This window comes from Botryllus schlosseri, chromosome 1 (genome assembly GCF_051294905.1).
Source record: "Botryllus schlosseri isolate E-star chromosome 1, Bs_hap1, whole genome shotgun sequence".
NCBI classification, from domain to species: Eukaryota; Metazoa; Chordata; class Ascidiacea; order Stolidobranchia; family Styelidae; genus Botryllus; species Botryllus schlosseri.
The window spans coordinates 1,428,269-1,440,287 of record NC_137236.1 but is presented as its reverse complement, the minus strand read 5'-3'; the positions used below and the strand labels follow the sequence as shown (position 1 = coordinate 1,440,287).

Here is a 12,019-nt window from a genome sequence, read left to right as displayed (position 1 = left end):
GCAATACGCGGAAGTAATTTTCCGTGAAAATCCATGCATATCTATAAAACAAGTCAAGTACCACGCACCTGAATCCCCCTAGATCCGCAAAAGGCATTGCAGCAAAACGCAGCGTTCCTGACTTTAACAAAATCAATAGTCTGAAAAGGTAACCGAATGAAAGTGTCATTGTCAGCGGTCTCGCTTGAGCGTCCGAAGTGAAGGACGTCAGATTGAAACGAAAATGAATAAATCAAGCGATATATTATATATAGAGAGAGAAATCAGGCACTGTCGTCTTTGGATGTGGTTTTTGAACTTCTTGCTTGCAAGCCATTGTGCCATAGATATCATTAGGATGCAGCTAATCCATCACATAGCTCTTTGTTGAGCGAATCGAGCAGAACTGATACTGTTATTGTTACTGACTATCTATCGATCTCGTTTTCAGTGAAATGCCACTCCAGTTTTCGCTTGCTTTTTTTCTGTACTACTTTTACTTCTCATTCAGTTTACATGAGTCCTCTTTACCTCGACTAGGCCAGGGCCGGCCAACCCGTGACCCGCGAGAAGGTTTTGAGTGGCCCGCAAGGCAATTCTTGAAATTACTTATAATATCAAAAAATAAATTAGCCAGGTAATTTATTGTGAACTTGCAAGAGCAGCCGAAAATATGATTAGCCTGACCACGGACATTGGGACATTCATGACTAAAATATCAGTTCCGACGTATTAGCGTAGCCAGGGGCATCAACATTTTCGTAGATCACCGTATATGACCATAAAGGGGAATATTTACGATTTATAAAATTAATTTGACTTACCGGTAATATTTTCCAGAACTGCGTGCGATTTATTGCTTTTAGTAGTGTTACCTTCTCACGGAAATCAAAAATACGCCTAATTTACGGAATTAAGTGTAACTATATCGGCAATTATGCGAGAATGTATGGTCCGACATGCGACTTGGCGTCTGCACGCGCGGAAAGATCTTCAGCGATGAAATCATTGCACAAAGTGATAGACGCAACTTTCACTGAAATCTTCGATATTGATATGTCCAACCGCCGATTAATCATGTCCTGGTAAAATGAACCCAGCGGTATACAGGAAAGACCCACCAAAATATATGCAACTAACATTCTTTTATTAACCTTTGAAAAAATTCGCGCTTCGCGCGGCTCGGACATGTGCAGAGAGTTTTTGTGACATAAGTGTTATCGATTTTGTTGTTTTTATTTTTGTCCATTTTACCTTTACCTAATCCGGCCCGCTATTATCGGACGACTAAAAGGACATCAACGTACAAGTGGCGTGCACAATGCTTCGTAAATCTTATGTTGCCCTTAAGCCGAAAAGGTTGTCCACCCCTGGCCTAGGCCATGGTGGTTGTCTGACTCCAAAGACTACTCCATGTGGTTTCGACATCTTCCTATCTTTTCATTGTATCGCAATTTTGTGGTGTATTGAACTGATAAGAATTGCTAACAAAGAGAACCACACCATAAATAGTTTTATAGCATGTTTTTTTTTAATTACTCCTTTAAATTTTGCGCAATACTTGATAAAAGTTTCAATAATTTTATTTTTCTGCAGGCGTAGATTACTGGAAATTGATAAAGGTTATAAACGACCATACTCGACAAGAAACGGCAAATGGAATTCGCGAAGATTTCAAGAATGAATTTCCTCACGAACCTGACTTCGAAGTTTTCCCGCAGATGAAAAAGTTCAATGTAGATGACTACTACAAAGGCCGTCGGGAAAAAAAATCTTCAGATGATGAATATGGTCTTGAATCTAGAAGGAAAGCTTTTAAAAGTCAGTTGATAGAGGAAGTCGGGTTTTACCGTCAATCCGACAATGACGGTAAACCGATAACAATGGAAAAGATAATGGAATGGCTGTCAAAGTCTGAGAAATTACCTCCTGACAATAAAGTTGGTTACACTGCAATCGTCGCCTCTGCGGGATCTGGCAAAACTACTCTTGTGCGTAGAATTGCACGGAAAGCGCTTGAAATTCCCTCTGAGAAGGTAAAGGATGAAGCGGTTCCGTTAAGGAAATCGAATCTCTTCCGTAGACTTGTCCGAATGGCTCTCAGAACTTCTTCTGGTATTGAAAAAGGTAAACAATCTTCTTCCGAACCGAAATCGAAGCAAAAAATGATACATTACGTCGAATTGAAGAACATGAAAGAACAGAACTGTATGAAAGCATCCAAATTTCTATTCGGCGGTCTGTTTGAAACTGAGTATGAAGAGGATGAATCTTTCAAATGGCTGCTCGAGAATCAATCCGAAGCACTTATCATTTTTGACGGGCTTGATCAAGTAAAGTGGGACTTTGAGGAGTCTACCATACGAAATATCAAAATCTTTGATAAAGCGAGCACCTCAACCATCATGTACAACATCCTATCACGCAGAATCCTTCGCCATGTCAAAATCATTGTGGCGTCACGTGAATTCAAAGTCTCCGAGTTACCGGCAGAGGCACGTCCAGAAGAAATAATCACACTCAATGGTCTCACACTGCAAGACGCTTATAAACTGTTTACTTTTCTGCTCTGTGAGAACGGGCAGCGTCTCTGGAAAAAGATTGAAATCATGTCACCGCGATTAATACAACTAGTATCGGTCCCGGTTTTCCTGATTTTGATAGCAGTGGTGATGGGAATTGATCCAGATAGACCTCCTCCGTCTACCGTGACAGAACTGTACAGCAGGATCATGTTAGTCTTACAGAGTGTGGAAAATATCCGAAACCGTAAGGAAATCCTCTCGATTATCAACAAATTGAAGGCAATGGCGTTTGAAGGCATGAAAGACGGACGAGTCGTATTCTACAAGTCAGATTTGGATCGGTTTGGAGTTTCCGCGGACGAAGTACAGGATTTGATGACGAAAGTGCCTGGCAACAACATCCTCAGCCGTCACTTGATGGAAGGCGACTTTACATTCTTCTTCTGTCATCAAAGCATGCAGGAATTTCTGGCAGCTGGTTTTATCTCGGAAATGGAGCTCGAAATGTTCTCTCGCTTTGATGGCCAACATCTACATGAGAAACGATGGTCCGTGGTTCGAAGATTCGTTACAGGCATCGTTTACATGAAATCTAATAGCAAACTTCACAGCGGTGAGTAATCATGATTTTTCGCGGCTATTCTGCCGCAGCACCGATTGATTATTATGGGTCGCTTATAGTTTATCATGAATTTGATGGTATCATCTCAATCGAAGGGGTGAAATAGTCGAAAGATCTTAAATTCATACACGGCCGGTAAATAAGTCTTTACATTCAGTCGGCTAAATAAAACTTATGTATCTAAAATCTGCATAACTTCACAGATTATTGATCGTGAGCGCTACCAGGGCTCATCGATGATCACTATGTGACATTGTTTGTTTGTTTGTTTCGTGTATTTATGGTGTCTGTCGACTAAAGGTGTCATTTACGCCAGGCCGATATTTTGTATTTTTGTTTTCGCATCCGCTGACTTGTAGCACGGCCCACTTCTAAGTTTTTTGAAAGATACAGCTTCCGGAGGGTGAGCCTAAATAAACCTCCAACACTTAAGTATGAATTCTGGAGCTGATCTTAGTCGAACATATGCGATATTGATGCGCATGAAATGCTCATGTTATTGTGAACTAGACATTAGAGTTCAATGACTTCATCTGAACCCTGGCTCATCACAGTCGCGTGAATTATTCAATTGTTAAGTAAACGGTAAAGCAAGAATAATTAAGAATACAACGACATTGTGCATTGCTTGACAGTCTCGGATCAAACACAGAAGCGACAAAATCTTGCTCGGTCGATCCGCTCGCGACTTCAGAAGACTGGAAAATACGACAAATTCGTCCGCATGGAACTATATACAGCAATCTACGAATCGGGCGACGACAATCTTATGAAAGATCTTTCCGTTATCGACGCATCTTATATCTCATTGAATCGCGATGAGGCTCACATCGTTGGATCGCTTGCAGCAAGGAATCAAAGCCTTGGTTCTTTGATATTATGGAACTGCAGTATCGACGACGAGATTTTGGGCATCATTGCGAGGTGTTTGGTAAATCGAATACAAGTGAGTCATACTTTTTAAATGATTCCTTTCGTAGGAAAACTATATTATTTGTTAATCTGGAATTCATGTCATTGTGAAGTCTATCCTCTCCAGATATGGTGCAATATTCACATCTTTTCGCGGCGGTGCACTGTTCGTAGCAATCGCTTTGGTATCATAATTTCACGTCGCTTAGGCCTATTGCGGAATAAATAGCAATTTTTAATTTCATATTCGATGGGAGCGATATAGTAGCAACCTGCTCAATGAACATACGTGATATAGCCTATATCAGGAGTATTTTAATCAATATCACGAACCGATGGCTGAACATAGACATCCACTGCTGTCTCAAAAAAACTAATCCAGAGTCAATCAAGGATCGCGCGAATGACGATTGACCTAATGTAATTGCTGGGCGGAAAAAATTGGCAAATTTTGCGCAATATATGACGCTAGTAGACCTCACATTGGCTAGATCGTGACTCGAGTCGAGTAATGACTCTTGTCATTACAGCCCTGCTATTAGGGGAAAATTATTCCACAACCTGATAGCCAGTTTGTTTTCTGAATGTGCAGGAACTAGTAACGTCGCACACAGCAGCGAATTTGTGATCCAATATACAGGCCCACGTGGCATAACAATTGCAACAGTGAATTTAGACGACCTAGTTGTTTGGACTGAAAGAGTAAACGAACGACTAGGGCAGTGGTTTACAACCGGTGTACTGCGGCAAACTTTTGTGTCATTCACGTCTCGCGAGGCTGCCGCGAGAGATTCGGCAAATTTTGAAATTATACGTATAATACTTCTAGTCTATAGCAAACGATCAATAATCTAAATCGGGTTCGATGTGAAGTTTGTATATTTGACAAATCAAAATTGCGGTCATGCAGGCAATCAATATCTAATCGTAGTTCGCTTTCAACGCCATATTGCTTTGAAGGCTGGATTAGCTTTTGCACAATACGTTTATTCGTCACAGCATACATGACAGTGCCCCTGTAGAAATGAACTCATTTAGGAGTGATGTTAACGTTGACCAATCCAAATTAGGAACCAGCCATCCATATTGTGATTGTTAGATAACGTGCCTGCACTGAAGTTGAAATATGGGCTTGTAGCAAAACGTTGTTACAAGCCAATTTGATAAATGAGAAGTAAAATTGATAAAACTATATCAGTAAGCAGATTTTCCAACCCTAGAGGTAATCATACCGGTTTGGCGAAAGCTTGGAACTATAGACTTGAACTGCGGGTGGATGCCAGTAGAACTATCTTCACGCGTGCTGCACGATCTGCGTACATCGAAAACGCGGAAGTGCGCAGTGTTTGTCAAACAAATCTTATGAAATATAGTATCTTAGCGCAGTCTGAAATTTCTGTAATGTCGTAAATCATTTGTGAATCAAAATGACCCACTTTACTTTCGTCTGGATCTGCTGCGACAAATGAACTGCCGTGCAAGTGACATGCACGTTTACAAATTCAACTTACGAACAGTACCATAGCGATATCCACGTTCTTAATTGCTAAAAGTACTTTTCTACTACCGCCGCTAAATTGTAGGCGTATAGCGCAACGTTATGTCACCGTTGAATACTTTTAGACTTGAGAAGTCGATCAATATCTAGATTTTTGGGATCAGTGAGACAATTCAATTCTACTAATATCGGTTATAGATTCAAAGCTATTTACGATGGATTATTGCGCTAATATAAAGGAGGCTTGTCCCGTCCTGTGCCTTACCTCCCATTTTGCGCTTTGATTTTTTTTTATAAGCGACTACTAACAATCAAAAGTTCGAGCGACTGGCAACGGTTAATAGCGAATATGATACAAGACAGTCAATGAAATGTACTCAAACAAATACTCAGAGCTGAGTAAGGTGAATGAAATGTAATTGGTTAGGCGATAAGGATGATACCGATAAGGTGAGTAAAATTAAAATAAATGGAAAAGTAAAGAAGCCCCTGATAACTACCAATTACAAAATTTTGTTTCGCAGCTACATTTTCACTTGCTCGAAACTGTTCGATTGCATTTGATGAACATTAGTATGCGGAAAGGTTCTGGCCCCAGTAAATTAGGCTAAGATATGAGGTAAGACTGGGATAACATATCTACAAATGTGTGATCCAGCGTGATGAAGTCTTGGTTGAAAACTTTAATTTCTTTTTGCAATTGCGGTAGCAAGCCTCAGTACTGGGAAGATATTTCAAAAAACACTTACTGTGGTGTAGGAAATGGTTCAGCACGGATTACAGACGAGTTTATTCCCTTTTCGTCCAATTATGAAATAGTAAGATTTTGTTCGATAGCCTATATTGTAATTCACCAAGTTTTATGTTGGAGCTGAAGTTGGCCTATCGGAAACAGTATAGTATGGCTGAATTAGTTAACGAGGTACGCATAGAACACCCATGTTAATAGGCTAAGTATTTTATGTTGTGATTGTCAGGTTTTAATAACAATGCAATTGAAATTGTAATTAGTAAAAGTTTTATCAAATTACAATTACACAGAATAGAAATGCTTCAATGACAATTAGAATAAGATGAAAAAATTTATATAATTACATGCAGCTCAATTCAAAATTGCAGTTGATCCTACTGTGGCCGCCTCGCTCGCAAAAATGAAATCGAAAGTGAATAAAATTAGCCATTCACTGAAATCAAATCGTAATCTCAATTATAGACTACGGTGTATTGATTGAAGCCGTTTGAATGGATTAGTAAAAGACCGTGGCTCTAAACCTAGGGTCGTTTGCCTTTATTATGGGGATCGCAATGATGTTGAACATATTCAGCTTCCTAAATATATCCTGAATAAGTCTGTGCAAAGCTCTGATATTTTGACATGATATTGGCAGACATTGTAATCATATTTCATTCATCATTCCAGGTGAAGAAAGTGAATTTGTGTGACAATAAGTTCTCAGCAACAGCACTGCGTTCACTTCTCGGACATCGTTGGATTGAATCGCTATCTGGAAAATTGGATTGGGAAGTGAGATCCATTCTATGATTTAGTTGTGCACTAACAAGCCACTATAATTTTATGTGGGTATGCGTGACTTGTGACGTGACAATCGCATGTGATTGGTGACGCCATAGTCAATGATAGAAAGCATTATACATACATTCTCTGCATTAGGGCTGTTCAAAAAACCTTCCGATTTCTTCGGCTATGTTATAAAATTGTTAGGTTGGCGAAAACAACGCTGCACGCCAACTTTTAATCAATTGCAACCTGCAGAAGCGATTTTCTTGCAGTAGAATATTTTGGATTTATCATTACAAAAATATATTTTAAAATTTTTCTGTCAATATCGTAAAATTGTTGGGCTGTCAGTAGAGACGATGCAGACCAAATGTGGCTTAATTCCAACCAGTAGAAGCTAAGTTGTTGCGATAGAAAAAAATTTAGACTCGAATAAAATAATTTTACGGTAGCTAACTCTTTCATCATTTATTGAAATAGGTGATTCGTGGTACAGAACTTGAATATAGCTTTCAATACAAAATCCATTGTAGTAGAATATTTATTGAACTCGAAGACTTTTTAGTTGCCGCTTTCAAGAAGGGAGTTAAATAGATTTGGTTTAGTGTCCCGAAAAGTATTTGAGTTTAAATATTGTACTACAATGGATGTTGTATTGAAAGCTATTATTATTTCCTATAAAATCATGGAATTGGAAATTTTACTACGGCAATAACTTCGCTCCTAGCGGTTGGAATTGAGCCAAATTTGGTATCATCACTACTGATTGCCTAACAATTTTATGGGGTTGAAAGAAAAACTTTGAATTTTTTTAATTATAAATTCAAAACTTTTTACAGCAAGACTCTTGCTTCTACTGGTTGGACTTGAAGCCAAATTTGGTTTACTGCGTTGTTTCAACCAACCTAACAATTTTATCACATATCCAGTAGATTCTGAAGAATTTTTTTAACAGTCCTACTCTGCTTTCATCCCGAAGCCGTAGAGTATTTACCCACTGATATGATGTTTTAATATCCGCACTGTGTCATTAATATCGAGCTATGTAATCGAATTTCGTGAAATGTGGGATTATGTAAAGTAGTGGCAGAAATAAGAGCGCTGAGCTAATATCACGACGTCATCAACAAAAATCAACTTTCTACTACATTGACAATGAATGAAATGAATGCAATGTAATGAAATTCGATATTGGTGTGATCGATACCAGGCAGTCTGACGACGATCAAATTGTTCATCAATATTTTGAAAAACTATGTCACATTTACGTAAGCAAACGGCGCGTGCCCCTACAAAACACACTGCGTAAATAAAAGTAACATTGTCAGCATCGTCAAAATTCAGAAGTGTGCATGTCGACATGAATTAGTGCGCAACAGAGTATTACTGCTCCTATTCAACAAAGTGCGCATCTGGTTTTCAGACCAACACGATCATTTTGACATTGCATGACGAAATTGTTCACTGATTATAACTAGGGCTGGGAAAAATCGAGTATCTGAGTGATTTAATTCTAAATCACATATAAGGCTTAGAGTCGAGTCGACTGTTCGAGTATCACTCGTTATGTTATGACGTCATAACAGAATATAATATGTCAAAGTTCAAATATGAACCTTTTATGTCACTTTAAATAATATAATGACTGTTGTTATGTATCACAAAAAAGATTATTCGGTAGTTTTTCGAACGTACCAATTTCATTGCAGTTTGTTGCAATTTCAGGCCATGATCATGACTTTGAAAATTTGTTATTCCAGTAATGTTCGTAACTTTGTGCAATATGTTTGATATGCTGCTATGCGACCAATCGTGATTTCACGGCTTCAAAAGTGAAAAATACTGTCAAAACCACAATTTTTGTCAATAAAGGAACTTTCAGTGTCGACGAACGCACAATTTCTATACTTGAGAAACGACTTTTACCACTCGGCCTGAATCATCAAAATTGATATTCGATTCAGATTTGTGCACTCGAATCATTGTGCTCAGCCCTAATTATAACAGCGTTTTTGACTTCAGTGTTTTATTTCCCTTGTAATATAGGACTCACTATGATGTCCATGGAGTAATTCCGATTTATATGCTCACAATAGGAAACTGTCCATTTTCGCGCTACGATTAAAAAACGAAAACAGCTCATGAATTCGTGTCAATGCAGGAATACGGTTCCGGGTGTTTACGATTTGATTAAAGGTCAACTATATTGCCCAAAATATCTTCGTATCCATAATCTACTTTTTCTACGGATTCCGCCATTATACTTCTTACCTCATATAAACAAGTATTTTTGGAGATATCGAGCCACTAAATTAGCAAAATACCACCACCGGCAAAAACGTCAGTGAAATCTGTGACCCGTGTCAACGAAATATAGCACATGAATGACATGATGATCTGTGATACTGCGGTTGTTACTGTATGTAAGATATGACGTCATGATATTTGTTGGATGATCGATACAATGCACAATCCCAAGTTTCACATCTGCATAATATTCAGGTTGTCAACCTGTCTGCAGATATATGGGGGATTGAATTGAAGAACGAAGAAGACATCATCACAATAAGTGGTACAATGGTTGATGGGCACTTCACCATCAAGGTTTGATATCAAGATTATTCAACTTTGATAACGAGTCCATACTAATGATTCGAATGAAGTTTCGCTCATTTCACTGACTTTACTGTACGAAGCTGCCAGCTACACTAGGCACGTACAACGATCACCTTGCCGTGTAGTATAGCCAGGATGTAGCTTATGACGTAATCAGAAGCGTCATGGAGACGAGATGCTTTTGTTGAGAATAGTAAGCTAACAACTCGTGCTGATTTTATAAGTAAAGAGTTTTTACCTGATGAATTTATTAAAAGAATTGTCGGCACTGTACTTTGATGATCAAGTCCATTCGAAATGTTAGGTTACATCTTTAAAAATATAAGGATTGTGTTTCTTTCACATCGCATTTTCCAACGGACAAGCATCATAGCCATCGCTTCACCCGCACTAGAATTGAATAGTAACAATAATCTGCTCATGTATGATCGTACCTCTGAGTGTTTCGTATTGAAGCAGATTGTGACGTAACTTACATTTTTATTTTTGCAGGATTCCAATCTATCGTTCAACCGGGTTTATACCGTAGCATACGTTGCATTTCTTGGAATACTTTTTGATGCTGAATTTATCAACTTTAAAAGACAAATACAACTGTTCGCCAAGCGGGATGATTTGCAGAAATTATCCGAGTGTAAATCAAACAAGGTATTACATACATTTCCTATTATATTATTGTAAAATATTTCCTGATATTGTTTTATTTCCATGATACTTTTGGACAAATTTCAGCCGTTATCGGATTTGTACTTGGAGTTAAGACAAATTTAATTATGGATTTGAAGAGGATTTGTATTTTGAAATTTCAAATCCGCTCATCACTGTTCGACAAAAACTTCCATTCTCAATTTCTACTCTACTTGCATCTCTAGTATTGCGAGTCGGGTCTCGATTGTACGTAGATGTGGCGAAAGTAGTCAGCCTTGATAATCGTGATGAGTAGAAGATACGTTTTAATTTTATATGCAATTATATGGAGAAATAGATGTGTCCACGATGTGTTAAAACTACTTCAAGTTGAGGTAGAAAGTGACAAGTGTGAAAAGTACTTGCTTTTCGAAAAGTAGTTTTGGTCGATCGCTCGTAAGTGTTTTGTGATTTATCGCTAGCGGTTACTTTGTAAATTACAAGATGAGTCTCTGCGAGTAACTAAAAATGATTATTATTGCAAATTTGTATAATCTTGGAAATTAGCTTCAACAGTTACCATGATGTCTATTGCGATTTCTTGAGACGATTTCACACATCACAGTGATACAAACGTAACTCAATCACTTTCTATCTATCAAAATCCATTCCGTGAAAAGTAAGCAATTTTGTGTGAAAGTAGTCTAAAATCATGTCTTATTCTTATGCATAAAATATTGTTTATTTATAAGAAAATTGTTGAGCATCATCTATTTCTGTCCTGAAGAAATAGATTACACTATGCCCAATTTTGACATAAATCTCCTCACTGAGCATCTTCCGTTGAACACGGTATTTAAACCACCTTGACATGTACGACATATTTCCTTCATAACATTGACTGACAACTATATAAAGTTCGATCTCTGTATGACTGCTGAAGCGTGAAGGTCCTGTGGAAATTTCAATAAATTGCAGCTCCATTACGGTGGCGTTCTGAAGAAAATGGATGTGGCCAAATTTTTATTTTCGTTTTGCCATTCAATTTAAGACCACATCATTTTTAGAGTGCAGTGCCCCTTTCAGGCATAATTTTGCATCAATTTCATAAGTGAAATCGGTATATCCACTCACTTTCAAGAAATAAAAGCAGATCGTTACTGTTCACCTCGTAATGTGCGCTCAAGCATTGGAGCAGTCTGAGGCGAAAAACAACAATGCCAGCTCGAAATGTTGGTTTCGAAAGCAGGTAGATAAAATTTAACATAGGGTATGCTTCTGTCCGTGCAAGTTTTTACGCAGATTGTAAGATGTTTTACTGTCTGGATAAAATTAATCCTTTGCGTAAACCAGTGGTTCCCAACCTTTTTCCACCCACGTACCACTTCGAGGTTTTATGCAGTGCTCGCGTACCACCTACATAATTTACGCACGCCGTTGGCGGTCAAAAATGTTTTCACCATTTATGACGTCATACTCACGTATTTGAGCTAAGTGAGGTGTAATAACTAGGACGATTTTTTACCTAAAAATCGGAGGATTTTGACCTAAAAATACTTGATTTTAACTTCACGTACGCAAATTAGGTATTTTCGCACATATTGTTAAAATTGTACTACTTATATTCATTTCTGGTTGGGACTGTCTGTCCTTGCGAAAAAGCGTTTTTGACGTAAAAATTGACAAATTTTGACATGGAAAAACTTCATTTTAAAGATATC

At 38.1% G+C, this 12,019-nt stretch overlaps 2 protein-coding genes and 1 long non-coding RNA gene across 4 annotated transcripts in view; 2 read left to right on the top strand and 1 right to left on the bottom strand.

The window, feature by feature from the left end:
• Nucleotides 1-7,334, top strand: part of LOC145450326 (uncharacterized) — a 198,565-nt gene extending 191,231 nt beyond the window's left edge. The window contains exons 3-5 of one of the 2 annotated variants that reach the window (XM_080329159.1): nucleotides 1,576-3,117; nucleotides 3,762-4,072; nucleotides 6,957-7,334. In XM_080329159.1, the coding sequence (XP_080185285.1) occupies nucleotides 1,576-3,117; nucleotides 3,762-4,072; nucleotides 6,957-7,079 (1,976 nt within the window). In that variant the 3' untranslated portion in view covers nucleotides 7,080-7,334. The remainder of the gene's footprint in view (nucleotides 1-1,575; nucleotides 3,118-3,761; nucleotides 4,073-6,956) is intronic. The other variant, XM_080329698.1, reaches the window with a different exon arrangement.
• Nucleotides 1-12,019, bottom strand: part of LOC145448941 (uncharacterized) — a 507,956-nt gene that overhangs the window by 55,150 nt on the left and 440,787 nt on the right. The gene's annotated exons all lie outside the window — the stretch shown is intronic.
• LOC145445491 (uncharacterized) overlaps nucleotides 1-12,019 on the top strand; it is a 193,265-nt gene that overhangs the window by 147,932 nt on the left and 33,314 nt on the right. The window lies entirely within an intron of this gene.